This window comes from Haliaeetus leucocephalus, unplaced genomic scaffold, assembly GCF_000737465.1.
Source record: "Haliaeetus leucocephalus isolate CR32 unplaced genomic scaffold, Haliaeetus_leucocephalus-4.0 Scaffold240, whole genome shotgun sequence".
NCBI classification, from domain to species: Eukaryota; Metazoa; Chordata; class Aves; order Accipitriformes; family Accipitridae; genus Haliaeetus; species Haliaeetus leucocephalus.
In genome coordinates, this window is record NW_010972676.1 from 465,392 (window position 1) to 488,858 (window position 23,467).

At 39.7% G+C, this 23,467-nt stretch overlaps 3 protein-coding genes across 4 annotated transcripts in view; 2 read left to right on the top strand and 1 right to left on the bottom strand.

Annotated features, from left to right (window-relative positions):
* The window catches only part of MYO7B (myosin VIIB), a 50,957-nt gene extending 49,593 nt beyond the window's left edge, over nucleotides 1-1,364 (top strand). Inside the window, exons 48-49 of the mRNA XM_010568200.1 lie at nucleotides 388-507; nucleotides 1,281-1,364. Coding sequence (XP_010566502.1) covers nucleotides 388-507; nucleotides 1,281-1,364 — 204 coding nt within the window. The remainder of the gene's footprint in view (nucleotides 1-387; nucleotides 508-1,280) is intronic.
* Nucleotides 1,365-7,759: 6,395 nt separating this feature from the next.
* Nucleotides 7,760-23,381, bottom strand: LIMS2 (LIM and senescent cell antigen-like domains 2). Its single transcript, XM_010568203.1, has 9 exons — nucleotides 23,226-23,381; nucleotides 22,330-22,396; nucleotides 21,897-22,017; nucleotides 12,167-12,316; nucleotides 11,148-11,298; nucleotides 9,927-10,019; nucleotides 9,004-9,052; nucleotides 8,742-8,817; nucleotides 7,760-7,924 (listed from the first exon to the last, which is right to left on the bottom strand). Exons 1-9 carry the CDS (start codon nucleotides 23,379-23,381, stop codon nucleotides 7,777-7,779), a joined length of 1,011 nt encoding a protein of 336 aa, XP_010566505.1. The 3' UTR covers nucleotides 7,760-7,776.
* GPR17 (G protein-coupled receptor 17) lies at nucleotides 14,252-20,929 on the top strand. Of its 2 annotated transcripts, none has more exons than XM_010568201.1 (2): nucleotides 14,252-14,381; nucleotides 18,673-20,929. In XM_010568201.1, the coding sequence occupies exon 2, from the start codon at nucleotides 18,710-18,712 to the stop codon at nucleotides 19,742-19,744; it is 1,035 nt and encodes a 344-aa protein (XP_010566503.1). In that variant the 5' UTR covers nucleotides 14,252-14,381; nucleotides 18,673-18,709; the 3' UTR covers nucleotides 19,745-20,929. The 2 variants fall into 2 exon arrangements, with proteins under 2 accessions (XP_010566503.1, XP_010566504.1); XM_010568202.1 differs by lacking the exon at nucleotides 14,252-14,381 and adding an exon at nucleotides 17,863-17,947.
* Nucleotides 23,382-23,467: the final 86 nt, after the last annotated feature.

Below are 23,467 nucleotides of genomic sequence, written 5' to 3' on the forward strand. Positions count from 1 at the left end.
AGAAAAATGCTTTGCAGGAAACCTAAGCTGTCTAAAAGATCAAGTCAAATGACAGTGTTTACCAGCTCTCTAACCCAAATAGTCTGCTCTTACCATAATAAGAAAACAAATATCCAGCCAGTTTTAGATTATTGTAAATATAGTTGCAGTGTGCTAAGGCAAAGATCAATATATAATGAAAGGAAGTCTCATTAGAGTGATTAAGACTCACCTGCTTGGTGAAAATACAATATATCACCAGTCTGGATGCAAGACCTACCTTGATTCACTGTGTTTATAAATGAAGTGGGGAAGAAAAAGAATTCTCTGGCTCTACAGGTTTTCTTACATAACAGTCCAATTTCATTTGAGAAAGGTTCTATAGTTCAGTTTGTTTTCCCCTTACAGGATATTTTAACAGTCTACCCCTTCAATAAAATCTCCAATTGGAGCAGTGGGAGCACATACTTTCACATGACAATAGGGAACCTGGTACGAGGAAGCCGGATCTTATGCGAAACATCTCTGGTAAGAAGTTTTGTCAACTTATGCACAAGAAACTCTTAATTTTTCCTTTACATCCAGAATTGCTACAAAACAATGGTGCCAAAACAGATGTTAAAACCAGTGCAGATACAAAAAGCATCACTGCTATGTCAAGAAAATTACAGTTCAGAACTGGTTCGGTGCTATATAATGCCATCTGATGCAATGACGTAAGGTGGAGACAAGGAAAAACAGTAATTTCCCAAATTCTTCCCAGACATCAATATTCTATCTATCTGAGACATTAAGAAAAGACTGCATTTACCCACAAAACTACACTAGAGGCTTTTTGTCTTGCATGGTTTGATCCATCTATGCAGTAACACCATCCTTGTAAGATTTTACACTTTTCAATGAGCGGTAGCACCTTTTTAAGAATTGGTTTCAGATTGTTCACAGACTCAGACAAGCATCACTGTGTTGATATTTAAAGGTAAATTTGTAAAGATAACATAAAAACATTTAAGGGCTAATTTTGCTCACAGAAAAGCTTGGATTCCTAAGTACAAGATGTCAATCTATAGAATGAATGACAAGGACACAGTAGAGCTATGCTCTGTAAAGTTTTGTAAATCTATGAAGGGGAGACCAAACGGAGGAATAGATGAATAATTATCAAAACAGTGACAGCTGTTGGAAGAGGAGATGTCCATGCAGGCAAGAACCTAAGAATAAGATAAAACAGGGAGGAAAATATAGTTATTTTTGCTTCTGGAGTTCTTTGAGAGACTTAAGGCTTTTTTCTTTTCTGACAGGGTTACAAAATGGATGACCTGTTAACATCCTATGTACGCCTGCTAATGAATGCTGTAAACAAGCAGAAGAACCTCCCAGCCTGAGAGCAGAAATAGAACCCATGACCTCTACCTGTGCCAAACTACCTGTAATTTCATCTCCCAGAAGAAATGCCTTTTACAAAATACTAATCTTGATGATCAGTCTTCTGATCACACACTGAATGAACTGTGTTGCTGAAATATTACCACAAGAGAAGTTCAAGTGAGCGTGTGCTTTCAAATATCTGTAACATTTGTCTGTCTTAGATGTAGTATAAGAATTCCATTCAGATTTTGGATTTAGAGAAAGTTTAGCTGGATTTAATGTAATATGGGGACAGAGGAACCTAATATGAGAGTCTCTTCTGATACTCTAACTCTCCTCTGTTCTTAAAGAGAAGACACATTAAGAGCTGTCTTCCTTTTGGAAAGGAAATGTCCCCTTGTATATGCTCCTACCAAATGCATAAACTCATTGAGTCTTTGCAAACAAAGGTAATGTTATTTTTTTCCTCCCATTGGAAATTCTAGGAGTGGAGAAATGCCCTTTAGTAGTAGGATAACTGGACACCTTGAAAGGTGAGATGCTGGGTTTCATCCTTTTATCACTAGGTTACGTGCTGTATGTTACTGTAGACTATGACAGCCAGTTACTGTCAGAATATAACTGTCATTCCTGTGTGCTGCTAAATTAGCAGGCTGTCCACTGGTTTACCATTGCCTTGGTTTAATTAAATAGTGTTCTTTCTTCCACATTTTATAATGCACTTAGAAACTAACCACTGCTTTCTACTATGCAGTTTCTAATAAGCATAAACAAACTCTGAAATGAGTCCAGATTTTGGGTCCATTACTTTTACTCAGTTGCTCCTATTTCAAGTTATAGATGTGCTATTCAGTGCAAATCAGAATTGAAGAACTCAGTGTAACAGACATGTGTTGAAAAGAGACTTTTCTGCTCTATAAAAATGTTCTCAGCTTGGAGTTATGCAGACATTTGTTCATGAGACAAAAATAATAGCTTTAATTTCTCCTGATAATTTCTATTTCCTGTTTAGCAGGCACTTTGAGTGGTAAAATTTGATTCAGCACTTGTTCATCCCTCAGACCTTTGTAAACACACAACATTGGTCCTATGGGAAGCAGGGTGTGCTCAGAGTGCGTAAAGAATATATGCACTGTGGTGGTAGTAAGCTTAGGTGCTTACCCCATCAGAGAACAAGTAGTCCTTCCTCAATGACAAGCCCTCCCTTGCTCACAGTGAAACATGGACATGTCTTAAAGCATTCACACCAAGTTCCTTGAGACACAATCTGGCAGTGCTGGAAAAGCAGCTCTGCTAGATCTCTCAAATTTGCCAATGTATGCACAATGGTTCTCTTGTTCCCTCAGTGTTTGTGAAATTCAAACACTAATGGGAATTTTGTACATTGGTGGCAGAGAAGACCCCCACTCTCTTTGTGCATCTAAATGAGTGCCACACTTGCCAGAATAGTTGATCCTTTTGCATGCAATTAGATATTCCTGCTGCAATGTCCATTGCTGGCAATGGAAACATTTGAGATATGACTTTGAGTTGTTTTGTCATCCTATGTCTGATCTAACTGGCTATAAGTGAGAAGCATTCAATACTTCACCTGTACAAAAAGAAATTTTGCAGTCAAACTGTATTGTTTCTGGTTTTTAAATAAACAATGCAGAAAATCAACCACACTGTCTTTTTTAACAAGAAAATTGAATATTCACTCTAGATCCATGTAACCTAAACCTACCAAACATCCACTGCAGCGTGTAAATGATCACAACATCCCATCTACTTGTCATATTCACAACACAATTTCACAATTTATACAGCACAGCCTCTAAAAGGATGATACTCCTTTCTGCACATCCTTATCAACCAACATAGCACCACGGAAGCAGCACAGGTCCAAAATGTGAATTCGTCATGACACTGCAGCAGATTTGGGCAATCCCCAGAGTTCCTCAGAGTGCATAATGCTCTCTGGCTCAGCACTGCAAATGTAATTTTTTTTCTTTTTTTTACTGTACAATATACAACCTTTTTACATTTGTTTTTTCTGTGAAGATTTAAAACGTATTACAGTTAACTTTATTACAGAAACATAAAAAAGTACAGTATTACAACATTTCAATCCATGATCACATGTTTTGGTTAGCACAAGCAATCTGTGATAAAATGAGAGCTCCACATGGTGCAGAATCCACACTGCTCATCAAGGCCTGCACCAAGGCAAGTAGCTGCTAATTCTTTTACTCAGTCTATACCATCCTCAGCACTTAATAGTGCTTTACAGACTAGTACAACCATGTTTATTACATGTTTGCCTCCAATCTATTGCTTCACCATCCAACCACTTTTTAAAAAAGTGTCAGTCACATCATCTAATACAAAACATGCAACATCTAGAAACTCTCTGTACAGAAGGTTGAACAATATTTGCCTACATTGCACAGACTGCTGTAAAAATAAAGACCAGGATGCAAACCCTAGAGAGGAGATTAGGTTGCTATAAAGATTGCAAGTGATTAACATACCCTTTGAATATGAACAAGCTTCACATACTGTGGTTTCTAAAAGCAAAACCATTTACAAGTGTACTCAGTGAATATTAGTGATTTTAAATCAGTACGTATAAATATAAATGTAAACTATAAATGTATATAATGAGACAACAGCTTTTACTAAGCGTAGACTTCTGAGCCAAGTTCAACCTTGATATAAATCTATACTCTCCAGTGGTGTAACACCTAGGATTAATTTGGCCAGCGTGTCTATTTACAGCAATGGAAAAAAGCATGCAGCTTATTTCTGACTGAGACCTTGACTTTATTTAAGAAAAAAACCAAAACCCAAAACCCAGCCTGTCAGCCTATCAACACACTAAGTCTGCATTATACTCTACTTAGTTTTTAAAAAGCGGACTCGAAGTAGAGGAAGATGCATTCATTTAAACTATTTATAGTTCTTTCTCCTTCTCCTTCAATTCCACTGTTCCACAGAAGGTATATCAGTATTATTCATATAATACTGCTGTAACTCTGCACATTGCAGGCTATGGGCAGCAGGAGTATAAGAAAAATAGTTGTGAAAAAATAGTAATTTAAGAGATACTAAGAAAACATCACCCTCCGCTAATATAGAGATCAGAGATTATGATGATCCCCCCCCCCTCCCAGTTTTGGGAAATGCTCTGAAGATAAGGACATAATCCAAATCCTAGAGAACTGAACAGCTTATCAGAGAGAATGATATCAATTGTCCTTTGAACACTGAAGTTTACTAGGTCTACTAAATTTCTAACATAAGACAAAGTAAGAGCACACACTAAATCTCTACTTGCAGTACAAAAGTAATTCCATTCACCTCTACATACATGCATTTTCCATTGCTGAACTTGAGAGTGGCCACTGAAAGAATATTACCTACTGCCTGCTAGTTACAGTCTTTCCATATTTACTAGTAGCTATGCAGCTGTGTGTTCCTCCACCATCTTCTCAGGAGGCTTGTCCTGGTTTGAGCTGGGACAGAGTTAACTGTCTTCCTAGTAGCTGGTACAGTGCTATGTTTTGAGTTCAGTATGTGAAGAATGTTGATAACACTGATGTTTTCAGTTGTTGCTCAGTAGTGTTTAGACTAGAGTCAAGGATTTTTCAGCTTCTCATGCCCAGCCACGGCACCTGACCCAAACTGGCCAACAGTGCATTCCATACCATGGGACGTCCCATCTAGTTTAGGAACTGGGAAGTGGGGAGCAGGGATTCGCCACTCGGGGACTGGTGGGGTGTCGGTCGGCGGGTGGTGAGCAATTGCCCTGTGCATCATTTGTACATTCCAATCCTTTTATTACTACTGTTGTCATTTTATTAGTGTTATCATTATCATTATTAGTTTCTTCTTTTCTGTTCTATTAAACCGTTCTTATCTCAACCCAGGAGTTTTACTTCTTTTCCTGATTCTCTCCCCCATCCCACTGGATGGGGGGGGAGTGAGTGAGCGGCTGCGTGGTGCTTAGTTGCTGGCTGGGGTTAAACCATGACAAGGCTGCAGATACACAGCTACTCAGATTTAGCATTAGATCTGGCCTGTGACTAAGATTATAGGAACAGACCTGAATGCTTTATGCTGAGAAGAATCTGCATAACATACTGAACTGCACCTAGATGAGTACTTCTTGTGTTTTATGCTGTGAAAAAAATTCCACAGAATAGGCTTACAAGAATGGTCTTTGCAGTGGCCACATAACTGCTGCACCAAAAGACATGCTGCCCTTTGTGCCCTTAACTGAAAGACCATTTAAAGGCTGGTGAGAGAACAGTGCCTAGCCACGTGTTCTCCTAAAGCAGTGACAAAAGCAGCTACTATTACTGTAATCTACAGTGCATATTGGTCAGAAGATGGAAGAGTTCTACTGTTATAATTAGGCCTATCCCCTCATCAATGTTACAGTGCATGCAGTATATCCCAGTTAAAAGTTTAGGGTAACTTACAGCAACAAAAAGCAAAGCAGCTTGAAGAAAACTGAATTAGCAAAGCCAGTAAGTATCTAAGAGATGGTCTCGCATGTGGGATTCTTATCTGCACACACTTAACCAGGATTTCCCACCACTTCTGTAATATCACTGGTGCAGTTTCATGGGTACTAGCTACAGCAAGTGTGTTAACAGCTACCAATGATTCAGCTATTATCTTGCTTAGATCTATTCTGAGCAGAGTGTGATGGTAGTGAGGACAATTTTAAGGCAGGTTATTGCCCCAATCCAGTTGCTGCTCACATATGCGAGAAGTGAGAAAGCTTTAACTTCTTGCTAGCTAATTCACCTGGGGCTGCAGGGTGGTGTCTAGGCCCAACTGCTGTGTTCATTTGACCTACTAAACTAGCCACTTTTTGGAAGATTTAAATCATGCAAGGAACAGCAGTCTTCCAGTGCCTTTCATCCTGTCTACCTCGCAAAAGAACAGGCACAGTATCCAACTATTCATGGAAAGGGATTTTCAGGCTGCTCAGCTTAGTTCAGCACAAGAAACTATAGGGGGACACCTCCAGAGGTCTCAGAAGCTCACCATGATTATACAACACACAGGTGGACTCAGGAACAGCAGTACTGATGGCTCACCCCTAAAGAAATATGAAGAATGTTCAAAACCAGTAAATTCCTTGGGTTGTACTAGCAGAGACAGTAGGACCAGTGAAACTTCACCAGTGATAGGCAAAACTACAGAGCAGAACTATATGCTTAAGATGTAGAGATTCATGTCTGAGGTCCTCTCTTTAAGTACACTCAAGTCTTAAGAAGATAGGTGATGGAAAACTCTTATTTGGGTGAAAATTTTAAGAAAAATACTTCCTGGGTTTTTTCTGCATAAGACCACATTTGCTACAGACTGTAAATATTAGAAACCCCTTCATGTAATTGGGCTATCTGGAGTGTGACCAACAAGCATATACTCATCTTTCAAATAAAGTGAGGATGGGGAAACTGAAGGACTTAAATTGGTACCATATTATCAATTTGATTTCATCATGCAAAAGAATAACCAAGGCTCCAGCCACACTGCCTCAAGAAACGTCAGCTATGCCAGTGAATAGGACATGCTTTGTGTTGACCACTAGAAGCTCTAGTACCTACATAGTAGTAGAGAACAAACTGAGAAAATTATAGTGTCAGTTTCTAACAAAATCTTTCATTTCCCATAGCCACCTCCTCCTTAAGGAGAGCCCAAGTATTCTGAAGAGGCTGACATGGCCTTGACAGTTGAAATCTCCTTAGTATTGAACAGGGAAGCAGCAAAGCAAACTTCTTCAGCTGTCTTAACATTGGACCTAAGCCAGACAAGCAGGCAGTGCAGATGCCATACGTATTGGTTCCTGGGCTTTCCCAGTAAACCTGCAAACCAGAAGGACCTTACAGCATCCATATACACTCAGTAGGAATCTGGAGAAAGACCAGAACATTTTGCACGTAGCAAAGAGTGACAGCTTTCAGAGTATCTGCCTACATATTAAAAAAATTAAAAATGTCTTCACCTAGGGTAAGAAGAGAAATTTTTATACTTTAACTGAAAAAGATCAAATCACTCATTTCTTCCACCCCTACACTCAACCACTGTTTCCAAATTCCTCAGACTATAGAGGAATGGAGAGAGAACTACAGTTCAATTGAGGAAGGAAAGACTGTGTACAATTCCACAAAGGCAGAATAAGTTGTTATTAGCAAATTAATAACCAGACTGTAAACTGCTCAAGCAGAAATCATATTTCTCTTTCTGCCAGTGTTAATAGACAGTTGCTTGAGAAAAGGGATAGTCAAGATGCAAGCTACATTACCAGAAGCACATGAAGGTACTACTTATCTTTGGTTTCACTTCTTAGTAATTGCCTCTGTAATCAACAGCTGCTGTCAGCAGCAGCTTGTGCCTGTAAGAGTGCAGTCAGTATACTGACAGACCTGTTTAAGCAGAGTTTAAATCCAGAGCTTTGGGATGTGCCTTCTTGGATGCCAGCTCTGACAACTTCTTCAGGCGTTTCTTCAGCTCCAGAGGGAATTTCTCATAGCACTTCTTGCATACAGGCTTCATGTCAAACTCCACAAACTTATTCCTTTAACACAAAGAACAGTGGGCTGTTAAAATGGTATTTGCAAACTATATGCTTCACTAAATCAAGTCTCCGTGTATCTACGTAAATGCTGTTGTTTGTGTTCTATTGCATGTATAAAACAACTCACTTCCTCGTCTGGTCATGTAAGTACAGAGACTGGGTTCTTACCAGGGAACTAGGGTCTTTAGTATTGCTAGTTAAATAAGGAGCAATATTTTGCTATATATTTGTATGTAACAATCTAGAATAATAATGTTGTTATCGTAGAATGAAAGTGTCACTTCAAAGGTCCTCTTTGTGATGAATTAAAGCTCCTTCATACACAAGGCCAGTGGGGCCAACCCAGCATGGTAGGATAAGGTTTTGAACCCGAGAAAGGAAAAATGTAGGATTTCTTTGTTTTCTGTACCCTCTTGTACATATCTGAGATAACTAGCATAAGATTTTCTTTCAAAATAATCTATGCAATTGCAAATACTGTCATTGAGGGAAGCATCCAGACTAAGGAGACATGGAGGCTGCAGGTGTTTCAGGACAGGCAGTTACTCGAAGTTTAGAGCCTTCCGTCTGTACTGCTGAATGAGTTCTCCCCTTACCCAACCTTCTTACAGAATAGGTTAATGAAGCAAAATAAATTGGAGAGGATGCTGAGTCCCAGCTCCCTTTTAGTTCTGAAATCAGTGGAATTATAAGCACCTGCTCCCACAGAGAAAAGGTATATTGCCCCTCAGAGAGGCACTGGCTCATGGCTCCCCCAAGCTGATACTCTGCCTTGGGGCAAATGTCTCATATGGTCCAAATATAAACACTGACTTACTTCAGAGTCAGCTTGATGTTGCAGGTGGAGCAGGAGAAGCAATTCACACACCAGGCCTTGTTAAGAGCCGATACCACTGCAAAAGCAAAAGCACAAAATAAAAGGAAACTACTGGATTATTTGAATTCAGATTTGTATCCAAATTCAAATTAGGCCAGATGTGAAAAGAAACACTGGTGCCTTCCAACTGTGGGACTGCAACAGCTGCACTAACAAATGGAACAAGGACAGCAACCCAAAACAAGGAGAGAACAAATCTTACCATCTCCCTCTATCACATGGCTGCAGTTGTAGCAGACGTCTCCAAAGAGCTGCACAGCAAAAGAAATAAGAACAGGAACTCATGTTACTGACTACTCATGCTCCCCAAATTACACAGCTGGTGTGAACATTAAATCCTAACAATCAAAGAATTCCCAGACATTGCAGTAGCCCCCAAATAAACCAATTTAAATCTTCTGAATAACTTCTCATACAGTTGCCAAATAGTCTATGTTCCTTCAGATCTCATACCAGTAAATACTACAAAACCTTTTTTGTTGACGCCTCACACTCTACCACTGTTATGTGATCTTAAAGTCCTGTACACGTGGCAATTTGGAGAAAAGAAGATCCGTAGAGTATGATGCTTATTGTAGACAAATATCTCTTGATGCTTAACCATAAACGTAAAAATGAAACCTAGAGCTACTTTCAAAACGGTAACACTTATCTCTTATGAAAGAAAGAGACTAATTTACCTGATAGAAGAAAATACCAAACTCATAGCTGTTCAGTAAAGTCATACAGAAAAAACAGAGTTTGAAACATACTTTTCTTATGTTTTAGACAGTGTAACATTTATCTTGGGCCCATGGAAGCAAGTAATTATCGAAGAAGTCCACACAAATAGTTTTGGAGTAGAATTACAGGGATTTTAATCACAACCCATGGTCAGTGGTTTTTTTCTGTCAATGGCACAAAGGAAAATCAGTATCCCCAAGACATTTCTATTCTGTTCTCAGCATCACTTTTTTACATTTACCAAGAAAAACTATTTTTTCTGTTGTCTCACTAATTTCTTAATATTGCATTGCCTCTACAAATTCAGATTATGCAAAATCTGCATAGCTTTCTGTATGTAAAATGCAAAAAAAACATTTGCCAGTCCGAGCAAGTACCTACAGTACAGATGGCAGAATTTACCTGGTTATAGTGAGTTTCACAATAAGCCAGCCCTTTTTTCTCATAGTGTCGGTGCCCCAAGAATGGCTTCTCACATTTGGCACAAACAAAATGCTGTAAAAGAAAAAAAGACAATCAGTGACAGGCAAAGAGACGTTTCCATCACCAGGGAAAAACTTGCATGGCTACAAATCATGGCTCAATACGAGACACTTAATCATAGAATGGTTTGGGTTGGAAGAGACCTTAAAGATCATCTAGTTCCAACACCTCTGCCATGGGCAGGGACACCTTCCACTAGACCAGGTTGCTCAAAGCCCCATCCAACCTGGCCTTGAACACTTCCAGGGCGGGGGCATCCACAACATCTTTTGGCAACCTATTCCAGTGCCTCACCACCCTCACAGTAGAGAATTTGTTCCTAATACCTCATCTAAATCTACTCTCTTTCAGTTTAAAATTGTTACCCCTTAATGCTTTAATGAAACTCAGACAGGAAAATCTTATGGAAGTAAAAGAAAAGACGAAATATTTAGTCTATTGTAGTAATTAAGAATTGTATTAAAGATAGGGAGAAGACCTACTGAAAGGGCAATCATCTTGTGTCTATACTGATAGACTTTTGGACTACTGTCTTGTTTGTTCCAGAGAAGAGAAACAGAAACCTAAAACATGGTTGGCATGAATGCACTTCAAATGAGCAGCATCATCTCTCTCAGTTCAAGCCCTAGGAGGCTTAAATTGCTAAAAACATAAATCACTAGAAAACTTCAGAGCAAGCTGTGACACCTCAGCTGAAAGTTATAGAAACAATGAGCTGAAAAGGCTTAAATAGCAAGAATTGCACTGGCTCTGCCTACATTACAAATTCTAACACTGTTATGAACCTGTTAACTGGGGTCGGAGAGTATATATCTAAGTACATCATAGTAAATACGTAAATTTATTAGTAAGTAAATGCTGTTCAGTGAACCATATTCTGCAAGAATCTTTACAATGCAACTCAGGCATTTTAAAATTAAGGTTATTACTGTTGTGAAAGCATAGCTTGCTTAGGCAACCCTGATGACCCTGCTTGTACTCATTCGCTCACATAAGGTGAAGACAACCTGAAACATAAGCAATTGTTTTTTGTCTGAATTCATATATTACAGATCACGTAAATATCTACAGCTTCCAACTAGCACCAGCCCTCTTCCAAAATGGCTCCTGAAGGAAGTTTCAGATTCAGAGACGCCCCACCTCAACATGCCATTGCTTTCCCAGAGCATTGACCACTCGTCCCTCAATGGGCCTGCGGCAGGCTCCACAGATGGGGATTCCCATCTTGTCATGGCAGGGCAGGCAATACAGTTCTCCCTTCAGTTCCCGGGCTTCAGCAGTCAGCTCCTTCCTGAAAACACAAACATGTCCCTGAAGTAAGAACACCAAGTGAAGCTCTTTAATGCCCAAGATGAAGTTTTGGAAGACTAAACTTGACAGGTAACATACTTTGGCAACATTCATGCTACAAATGCAGAGTCATTAAATTAAGCTAGTGAAATACAGTTATTATCAACTCATCTTTCTAGAATTACTTTCTCAGTTTGCCAGACGAGAACATACATGGAATATCACATCTTCAGCTAGATACTCTGGCAGAAATATGAGGTGCACTTACATGGAACAATGCAGCATCGTGCAAAGACTCAAGCTATCTTTGAATGTGAGAGCTCAGGTACAAGGACCATCCTAGTTGTGCTCAGCCCTGAGCCATTTACTTTATTCTTCAGCACCGTTACCCATTCTAGGGCAGTACTGTGCTCCAATTATACTGCCTTCATGGTAAGTAATTCAGGTCAGACAGGTATCAGCACAGTAATGGACTGTGCCAGAAGACTGACACAGCTCACCAAGTCATCTTTTTTTCTATCCAGGAATGCAAACTGAAACTATCTTGAATAGCCTGGCAACAGCTGTCTTTGGACAACACTATTATTGTAATCTGCACATAGCCTTTCAGGTAAGTTCATACCAAGGAACTATTTTCATTTTCAATATAAAATAGCATCATTCAGGTTTAGGATAAAAGAACACTGAATGGCAAAATAAAACTGAAGTTCCTGTAGGCTTTCCAAATTTCTTTCGATTTCTCCTCACACATTTTCTGTTTGTTCAACAATGTGAAGGCAGCAAAGTTTAGGCCTTGGAAAGGACTGTGCTGCTGACCATACTGTTTGTCTCTCTCCTTTTTTGTCAGAGTTTAGAATATGAGAACATACCCACAGTGGGTGCAGTTGAAGTGATCTGGGTGGTAGGAATCATTCCTAAACATCAGAGGCTGCTCATCAATTATCAAGTGGCACTTCTGACAGATGTATTTTCCCAGTCCCTTGGCTTTTTCACGATTATGGCATGGCCTGCACAGATGCCTGGTTGAACAAAGTAAAGAAAAGAAAATACTAAGAAATTCTTTCCCCTAAAACAATGTACAGTGCATGCTGTAGGATGTACTTTATGTAACAGAGTAAGTGCCTTCCAAGGTCAGACTAAACATAATTCAGTTTAGTATCCTGTCTTTCACACCAGTTGCACAGAAAAGAATATGTGGATAGAGCAGTCACAGAGTTGTATTTCCTCAGAATACTCCTCCAACATTCACTGATTTATATCCCATCAGGGATACCACCCTGTCATTCTTCTAGGTACCCTTTCCAGTTCTTCTAGATCCTTTTTGAGAGGTGGGCAAGGAAAGGTGGCAACACCCTCTCTCTGTTACTATGTGATCCATAACAGAGGCATTACAGCACTGGGAGGGAGTTGAGGAGAGAGAATAAAAAATATTAAACCAAAGCACATTGCTCAAATGCCTTTACCATGGCTACATTAGTCTTCGATAGCTAGGACAAACAGGAGACCATTGAATACTAGCTCTTCTGCCTAAAAATTCCTTCTAGTCCCAAGCTAAGGAAGATAAAGAACTATGCAATTTTGCACTTTTATGTGGTAAATGTAATATGTGATAGGAACAGAGTTACAAGTACAGTCCTGAACAGGTAGATAAGCCAAATTTCTGGTAGAAAAGCCTGGGCAAAGGCATAAAAAACTTCTGTAAAGGCCGATAGAATCCACCAGTTCTATCCCACTATTTAGGAGTTCGGAGGAGAAGCTGTTCAGTTTATTTGCCTATTAGCCACCCCTCTAGCTGCAATGCTGCAGGCTAGGAAGAATTTATGACAAAACAAAAATGACAGAGGAATGACTGCTGTGGGTTTCTTTGTCACAAAACAGACAAGCCTGCTTAATTCCTTTCACTATATCACTATGTGAAACACTTGCTGAGATTTACAAGTCGTTCTCAAAAGACAGCAGACAAAAGGAAAAGTTCAAATGGAAAGGGTAGATTTATGGCTGAAATAGTGGGTTCTTTGCAGGGCCCCTTCCAAAATTCTGCTGTGATGAATCATTTACCCTTAGATCTGTAAAATGGGGATAAGAATACAACACAGATGTTGTTGTGAGACCTCAAACATTTATGACCCTCAGCTGGCAGGCGTCTGTCTAAGTGCTAAGTATCATTATTATTCTCTTCAAATCTGAGTCCTACTGTCAGCAAGTGTCTCTCTCCAGGGCTGGAACTGTCTGCCCAGACGGAGTCCAGAAAAAGCAGACAGCACCCCATTATAAGGAAACATGCAGCTGTGCTCATCTCAGCATAAAGGCATCAATTTTATTCAGCACTGTCAAATGCAGAGTAATTATACAGGCAGGACATAGGGACCCTGAAGCAAATGTCCTGAAAGAGACCCCTCTCATTCAGCTGAATAAGATGCCTTCAGTCATTTGCACTGATAAACCATTATCAACCCCTCCCCACTCACAAACCCTCTCTGCTGTCCCATAGACCCTCCTCTATTGCAAGCAAAGGGAAGTGTTGGACAGGCTAAGCTGTTACCATAGCAGCTGCCCCTCTCCCTCTCCCCCTCCCCACTCCCACCATTATGGAATTATCCCATTCTGAAATGTCCTGTTGTGTCTATTAATACCAGACTTCCCCCAAACAATGCTTCTCTCCACCCTCCTAAAATAATCAGGGGACTCCAAGAAGTCTGTGTTCACGGCTGCGAGTTCAGTAGCAGCCTTCAGTAAGCACCATGAACACTGGAATATTCATACAGTATATTCATATCTATAACAGCAGCAGCAACCCCAGTGCCAAGAGCTCAGCTGGGATGAAGACTGCTCTTCAGTGCTGGGGTGTCCTCTCTCCTGCTCTGTTGTGTGACTGAGCTGATAATGCGCTATCAGAGCTAGAAGGACACTATATAGAGGGGCTCCCCTCTCCACCCTCAGCAACTCTGCAACTGTGTGCTCTTTTTGGATCATCTTGTTTTCACCATTGCTGCTTCTATTTGGTTTGCTGTCATCAGAAGGAGTTCCTTGAGATTTTCCCCAAAAGGACCCCATACTCCACCCATAGGACTGCACTGTAAAGAGGTAAGAGACAAACTTCTGTTAGCAGAATAATGAAGGAGCTTTCCTAACGGCATTATTTTTAGCTGGTGTCAGTGAGGTGGACAGACACACAAGCAGAGGCGGATGAATATAATGGAAATGTTTGAAACTAAGAACAGGCAGCATTTTTTTGAACTTCAAAGAATAATTTCCTTACTCTTCTTTACATCACTCCTCCAAAACATAAAAGTTTTAAAATTTCTGTACCTAATGTATGTCCATTTGTGTCAGGAAAACTGACAGTTGTATGGGATGTCAGTGCTCTCCGACACCATTTTGATGCTCACAAGAAACAAGTATTTCAGCCGAAAGGTGGGAGGCTCAGCAGGGAGTGATTTTCAGGAGAATAACTTCAGTCAGAAGTGGACTATTTCTAATGAAGACTACTTGCAGTGAAAGATAGGAGACACTCCTGTTTCACAAGACACTACAACCATAATCATGAAAACCTACAAACAAGCATAATCCCAAACCAGAAATTGCTTTAGCTGAGAGCAAGACCAGGAATTTCTAATGTCCACTACAAACCCTAACATATAGCTCAAATTTATCTGCAGTGGGCTTTATAATAAAAGCTCCAAACTAGCCAGGTAACTAACTTATGATGAGCTAAATATTTCCTCTGCTTATTAGTCATTTCATTAATGATAGATATAGCATCTGCTGGAAGAGTAATGAGGTTGTGTCTATACTGACAGCCTTGTGGATTGTTCCTTTGCTTGTTTCTAAGCAGAAGAGAAACAGGGCATAAAATACGGTCAGTGTGCATGCATTTCAAATGAGCAGTGACATCCCCATTACAGCTCAGCCCTGGGAGGCCTGGGATAATGGCTCGTTCCAAAACAGTGCTCTGTTTAGCAATACGTAAATCACTAAATATTCACACGACACCAAGAATACAATCCAAGCGGAAATTATTGGACAATGAGCCAGACTCCTAAAGGAGTTTTCTGTCTGTGGAGTCAAAGCCTCTTCCACCATATAGCTTAGCAGAAACTACACATTCTAGGTAATTTGGGAAGGTTTCCAGTTTGCTCTTAGCATTCATACAGACTGGTACAACAAGCTTTCTAAGACTTTGAGTGCTTTTTTTGTAAGCATAACAAACAAAAAGAAAGAAAAAAACTAAAAATTAAACACATTTATTTTAAACTGATAGGATAAACCCAGGCAAAATAGAAGTGGAACTCTAAATAACAGCAGAGGGCTTTCCACACTGTCTACAGAACACACTGTCAAAGAACTATTACTTTTGTAAAGTTGTAGCATTTTGTTGAAAACATATTGATTCTAAAAATAAGCTCAACAATTAAATCTATCGACATGACAACTTTTCTCCTAACCTACTCAAGTGCTACACCACAATTTTCACGTCAACAAACAGAATTGTGAAAAAAAATAAAAAACTTGATTAATATTCCCTTCTAATTTAAAACCTAAGCAAAATTAGAAAGAGGCCCACTTCCCTTTTCTGATTTCTGACCAGGCAATGAAAAATTCCTCCCTTCACCTTGCTCTAAAAAGTAAATTAGGTAACAGCAGCTCTCCTATGAAGGCACTAATTTGAAAAGACTGAATCTATTTCAATTTTATCATTAGTTCTAAGCCTCTCCCTTCCTGACACTGACATACTGGGCTTCTAGATAGCTCTGACATTCTCCTTTCTACTCCACCCCACAGTATTTTGCAGTGAAAGCATGTCCAGATAGAAATCAATGGCAGACTCAATGCTGCCAACAGTGAGGACAAAACTCTCAACTTTTAAGTCTTGGCTCTTCCAAGTCTGGCACTGACACTCAAGCTGAATCTGAATCCCAAAGATCCTCCTTAGGAAATCAGCTCAAACAGAATCAGTTCAATGTATCATGCTGCTAAACCCCTGGTATTTAGCTTGTAAACAGGGAATAAGTCTGCTTACTGCTTTGCTTCCTGAACTGATTTAAATCATTATCATTCAGACAAGAGACATCCCTATCTCTTCCTTTAGACAGCCCTTACTTCTGCCTTTTCAGCTGGTCCAAGCCAGCATTTACTGCTTTCACAGTGGTGTCATAACCATGTATAGAGTAATGCTTAGCTATCAGACCACCCAATCACTGACAGGTGTGTATATAAAGATGACCTGATTATATTTCTCACAGATTAAAAGCGTATTTAAACAAACTGCCTGACACAAAAAAAGGCTACGTAGCCAGAACATCAGGTGATAGGTACCATTGTAAATTAACACCCAGTAAAAAGGCATTGTCTCATCATGTTTCTCCTTTGGTATGCAACAGAAAAATACGTATTTAAACTAATTCAATCCAGGGAGGACAAGTATTTAAGCATTCAACAGTACTATCATACACAAACTTCAAAATCTTGTGTTCAAAAATACTTGCAGGCTTTACTTTGTAAGGGACAAATAAACACTAAAAACAAAAATTGCAGGCTCCTCTGCAAACCCAGGAAATTCACATGGAAAACTGCAACAGGGAACTTTCCTTGTGTACAAGAAAGCAAGATTTCACATGTATTTTTATAGATAAAATGTCCCTTGGAAAAAAGGGCTGTAGAGTTTTCCTTGCACATGCACTTCCAGTAATTCCAAGATAACAATTTGTTGCCATCTCTAGGACTACAGCTAGAAGCTGCAGCTGGCAGTGAGTACCCATACTCAAACCTGGAGTCTTTTTTGTGCCATAAACATGCAGGGTATCTAGGCAGTGCATGGAGTAAGAAGGTCCCTCTGTGGTCATATGAAGAAATTTCAGTTTCTGAATTTCATTTAGTCTCCCTTCTGTTGACTTTTGTGTCTTCAACTGTGACTAAACAGAAGCGGTCCAGCACATTAATCTCTTAGCTACTGTAGTTTTCTGTCCACCTGAAAGTGACAGCAGCCAAACAAAAGATGGTAATTACCTTGGAATTTTGTTTACATTTTCCAATATATTGGTCTGTTCTTAATCCCATTTCAGTTTCTCGATTAGCCACCAATATTCTTAGACATCTGAATAACCAGTTCTGTTGGGAAGCTGGATGCATTGCGTAATGCCTTGTATCAACTGTCTAATGATGTAAGATATCAGCATATAGCATAGCTTCTGCCCGAGACTAAAAATTTTGTCTAACAATGTCAGCAACCACCTTAAAATTTTAATCTCAGTGGATGAAAATGGATGTATTTAAACATGTATTGAATATTATGGAGAAATGATCAATCAGTACAAAACGCAATGGTGAGCACAATGGAGGTACTGCTGCGCATACTGTAACACCTCTGAGGAATTCCAGAAACAGAGACAATGCTGGAAACTCAGACTGCCTGCATTTCCCTACCACCTATACCCACAGATGAGAAATGTATAAAAAGCCATGGGTAGACACCCAGAAAATCTTATCACATTTTGTTGATGTTGTTCAGGACCCTGCAGACAACAGAGAGACTGGCAAACCTAAACTCAGTTTTACTAAGCTGCTACTTGGAAAAGGCCCTGGATAAGCTACAGTGGGAATTTGGCTTCTGAGGGAGAAGAAAGCTGCAGGGAAGGATGACACTTCAACAAGTAACTGACAGCATGGGCTTTACTAATAATCTTTTCTGAGTCAATTCAGTTCTTTTTGCTGTTCAAATGAGATGCTGCTACCCATCTGAAAAGTCTCCTCCTATATTGGAACTAGATGCATTTGCCTTAAATACAGGACTTTAGACTAAAATAATTCCCAAAGACTTTCAGGAACCCTGGGGTTTTTTTAATAGCAACAATACCTGACTTGTCTTCCGCCTTTTCTAGGAACAAGACAGATATTCTAAGCTAGGTCACCTTACAACAGATACCTGTGCTCAGAAAAGCTGACTCATTAGCAGCTCTTCAGTCCTGAATCAGGCTTTCAAATTAAACATGGGAAATACTTTCTAGCTAGACATACGGAACCCACTTCCGCTCTTTCATTAACCAGACACATAAGCATTTCACTACTTTGTTACTCAACTGGTCTCAGCACAGGTTGGAGACAAGCTCATAATCAGCTAGCTAGCTCTTTACAGTGATTCCTTCAACAGGAATTAATGGTCTGGAAAACCCAGCTGAGCAGGAGGCATTCAGAATTTTAATATAAGTGTTTAAACTCAGACTGACCTCTCATATTAAATACCAATATTAGCAAACAGGAGACATCACTGATTTCCATGTGTGTTTTTTGGGGTGTTTTTGGGGGGTTTGTTTGTTGGGTTTTTATCTTCACAGAGAAAGCCAGGCTCTTTTGTAATATACTATCTCAATTCTTTCAGGTTTGGGGTTTTTTTTTCTTCAAAACTGTGGTGAAAAATGAATGGCCCAGCAGATCCCTCAAGCTTACTCTTCCATTGCTCAAATCAAACAAATTTCTCTTTGGAGACGTCAGAGCAATGTGGCAAAGAGACACACCTCGAGAACATCCTTTTTGCCACTTTCTACTTCCTGGACTTCATCCTGGCTTTTGTTGGCAATGCCCTGGCTCTTTGGCTCTTCATCCGGGACCAAAAGTCAGGCACACCTGCCAACATTTTCCTGATGCATCTTGCTGTGGCTGACCTGTTCTTTGTGCTCGTACTTCCTACCCGGCTGGTGTACCATTTTTCTGGTAATCATTGGCCATTTGGTGAGATGCCATGCAGACTCACTGGCTTCCTTTTTTACCTCAACATGTATGCCAGTATCTACTTCCTCATGTGTATCAGCGTTGACCGTTTCCTAGCCATTGTGCACCCTGTGAAGTCCATCAAGCTCCGCAGGTCCCTTTATGCCCATTTGGCATGTGCTTTTCTGTGGGTTACAGTTGGGGTTGCAATGGCACCTCTGCTGCTTAGTGTGCAGACAGTCGAGATGAAAAACACAACCGTCTGCCTGCAGCTCTACAGAGAAAAGGCATCACGTCATGCCCTTGCGTCCTTAGCAGTGGCATTCACTTTCCCATTTGTTACTACAGTAACTTGCTACTTATTAATCATCCAAAGCCTAAAGAGTGGGAACAGAGTTGAGAAACACCTGAAGGAAAAAGCTATCAAAATGATCATCATGGTCCTGATGATCTTTCTGATTTGCTTTGTACCTTATCATGTCAATCGCTACATTTATATTCTCCATTACAATGGGACCCAAGCTTCCTGCGAAACACAGCGTATTCTAGCCCTCAGTAACCGCATCACTTCCTGCCTCACGAGTCTAAATGGTGCCTTTGACCCAGTCATGTATTTTTTTGTAGCTGAGAAATTCCGTGAGGCTTTGTGCAATCTGTTCTGTGTTAAAAAGACTGTAATGTTGCCTCAGACATATGAGGGTAAGACAAATGAAAGCTCACTAAGTGCTAAATCTGAACTGTGAACATGACTCTTGTCACTGCTTCAACTTAAGAATATTCTATTCTACCAAGATCAGCTGAGAGCACAAATATGCAGCAAGATAGTCCACCCAGAGCCAAACTTATCCTGAGGAGGGAAGTTATGTTGTTTTTATGGGGCTGCAATTAGCAAGAATCCCTCTAACAACAGAGATCATATGTACTTGTCTCTTACTGATACTGCAAACAGAACTACAGTTCTTCTGATTTCCAAGATGTGAAACAAGGCTGAACACTTAGGAATAGGGAAGGGAGCAAAGAGGCTATTAAACAGACGTTTTTTTTAAAGAAAAAAAAAGAACTTAATTCCCAAAGCATTCAGTAATGAGTCTTCCTCTGCACAATGCATACAGCCTACATTAAAATTTTATATTGTGCCAGCAGTAGAGATCGACTCCTGAGATAGACCTGCCTGATGAAAAGACAGCATGCTTGCATATGTTGTTCAAGTCTCTGAATTCTAAGCGTTTATACATAGTAGACAGAAAATTGGTACTAAATGGTAGCAAGAAAAAAAGACCAAAATGCTGCAATGCACCCAACCTGGACTGGAATTAAGATAGGACTTACAATTTTTTTACTTCTTCCCAGAATTCAGAGCCAGAAATGAGCACTAAACTTCACACTACCTTTTCTATCTGCCCTCTGCCATTGTCTCAAAGCTGCAGACAGAGGTTGGACAATATTTAGTACACTGCCTCTTTTACGTAGTTCCCTGCAAAACATCAGATATCCTGATAACCCTCAAACTAAAGAATGGAAACCAGCTTCTTAGGAATACAGCATTCATCTTTACTACATACAGAATCTTAAAAATAAGAACCCAAATTGCAAAACTGAAGAAAAGCAAGCATATGAAGAAGTGAAGTTTACTTTGTCCAGAAGAGATTCCTATCTTTGAGGTGTTTTGCAATTATTTTTTGTGACTTATCCAGCAAGACTATTCCTTCACTATGGATAAAGTAAGGATTATCTTAACTATCCTCACTGATACAAATTCCATCCAGTGGAATATGTCTGGAAATGACAGGCAGACTAGGGAAGACCAAGTACAACAAGAAGCGGGAAAAAGAACCCAAGAGTTTCCAATAATATTTACTAGAAGACTGCTTCTATGCTATGGAGATAAATATTATAGGAAACCACGTGACAGGTAAATTTTATTTTTTATGTACAGATACATACACATGCATATCCCTTTTCCATGCTTTTGGGAATGAGCTCCTTACCATTTTAGATTTGGTCCACAAATTATGAAATCAAACATACTTTATCCTGCTTGAACTGCTTCAATCCTGACTGCTTTCCCAAAACACCCTAGGGGCTATCACAACAGCCCATTCTAACAAGCTTAGGTGTCAGAAGAAAATCAGTTATGCCCAACTCCAAAAACTAAGACACAGAATTTGCATGCAGGATGGAAGAGAAGAGTGAGTTGAGAGGATTCCCTGCTGGACAGGGTACAAGTATATAACCTTTCCTTCCCTTCTTCACCATTTAGTTAGTGAGACTATAAACTCTAGGAAACTACTACGCTTTGCTCAAGACATATGAAAGCCTGAAATTAACTATGAATTGTGCAACACTGCTAACTGCTGGATTGTTTTATTCTCTTATCATGGTATGCTTTTGTGCAAGTTCTCTTTTATGTTTTTTATTTCTTACTTCTTAATTAAATGTATTAATCAATGTTTAGGACTCATTTTTATATTCCTGTATATAAAATGAATGATTTCCAAAGACAAGGGGCATCACCTGCTGTAATCCTCGTGTTATTCTCTTGGCCTTTTGCTATATCTTGACTTCCTGCTCAGCAGCTTACTTGATAAATAGCCTGCCCAGGATCACATAATCCCTTTTTCTCCCTTGCTATTCAACCTTTTGCCTGAAATCCCTTTCTTTTCCAGAACCCATCCACTAGCTAAAATCTGAGTTTCTGCTTTCTACATGTTTCACTGCATGAAGAACACTGTTCTTCATTCCATTTCCCATCTCCTAACAGGCTATTCCTTAAAACTTCTTCTGTACCTTTTCAAGCTTTACCTCTCAGTGTACAACTAACTGACCACTCTCAACATGTCACTACTGTACTGATAACATACTGATAAAACGTTCAGAGCTCCTGCTCTACCTTACCTGCCAGCATTCTTTACAAAACCCAGGTCAGCAAGTGCTACATCGCAGAGTTCACAGCGGAAACATTCTGGGTGCCAGTTATTGTTCATTGCCTTGATAACACGCCCAATAATGAACTCACCTGCAAAAGGAAAGCAACACCTTGAGATGCATGCAGAAAATAGTCTTATCAAAAGTCTACTGCCCTTCATAATCCTTTCACTTTAATTCCACAAGAACTATTACAGTCTAACTTTGAAAAAACCCCAATTATTCCCACAACCAGGATACCCCCAAATCACTGCTGATATCATGCTTTGTTTCTGTCCAAAGCTGTTGCTCCTCAAAATGACCTCAACAATCCCAGCCCAGGGCTGGATGTCACTGCAATGGTGGGAGGTTTGCACAGCCCTGTAGCTGTTACCCCACAGTGTTGACATGCACCACATCTTACCACATTCCCCGCAGCAAGGAGCAAACAGCATCTGAAAGTCATGCTCACAGTACTTCCGACCTTCAAACTGTGAACAAAACAAAAGAGAAGGAGCCCTCATGAATAACTGAACTACTCTTATGTCTTGATAGTTCAGCATGATTTTCCATTGAAATGAACAACTAGTCAAGGTCAGTCAAGTTTTCCAGTTCTAGCCCCCCCTCACCTGTTTTTAAACTCCTGAGGATTTTTCTTAAAGAAATATCCAGATACAGCTTCAGCCTCATGGTGAATCATAGCAAACAGTTAAATTAATAGCAATCCTGCTAGAAGACATTAAAAATCTTGAAGTGTCCAAAGCCCTTTTCCTAGTTGGCTTTAATTTAATTTTTGTTTCAGTTTTTTTTGCTTATGTAATTCAGAACTACTCCTCCTACACGAGGCTAAAACTCACAGCAAATTAAGAATGCAGCATGTTTAAAATAACATGTTATTCAAAATATGTGCTCGCACATATTCTGTAAAAATATTTCAACTTCATTTTTAAATGGGTTCACCAATTTCAGTTGCCCAATTGGAAAAGTTTGGTATGAAATGTCTAAAAATAAAGACAAAAATTCACTTATGTCTAATGAAATATTAAGAAACATTTTCTATTTTCTTTTTGAAATGCCTCTTACCCAAAGAGCAAGCACACAGTTTTTGTTGTTACTGCTGTATAGCAAGGAGTATGTGAGAAGCAAAAAAACCAAAATTAAGTTGGAAGTCCCTCAGAAAAATAGCAAGAAACTGTTTAGGGCTAAGAAATTAAACATGCAAGGAAGATGGAAATTTGTATTTCTGCCAGAATTTTGACCTAATTCCTTGCATTTTAATGGAGCTATTTCTCTTCCCTTACACACAGTATGAGACCTCACCTCATAAAAAAGCCCATCTGGGAACTGACGAAAACACTGAGCACAGACAAAGCAGTTTTCATGATAGAGCTCCCCATTGCTGTTTACAATCCTCTCTGCAGGATCGAATCGAGTCTGGCAGCGTTCACATACTGCATTTGCGAGAGCATCGGACATATTACTGGAATAAAGACAAGAGTAAGAACATGAGCAATGTCACAGCCAATCACATGATTATAATAATATCACCCAACTTTCCCCAA

Coding starts and splice junctions, on each gene's coding strand:
- GPR17 (XM_010568201.1), top strand. CDS start 18,710: ATGAATGGCCCAGCAGATCCCTCAAGCTTACTCTTCCATTGCTCAAAT.
- LIMS2 (XM_010568203.1), bottom strand. CDS start 23,381: ATGTCCGATGCTCTCGCAAATGCAGTATGTGAACGCTGCCAGACTCGA. Junction 22,018..22,329: donor TCCTTGCTGCGGGGAATGTG/GTAAGATGTGGT, acceptor TTCCTTTTGCAG/GTGAGTTCATTATTGGGCGT. Junction 12,317..21,896: donor TTTGTAAAGAATGCTGGCAG/GTAAGGTAGAGC, acceptor TTGTTCAACCAG/GCATCTGTGCAGGCCATGCC.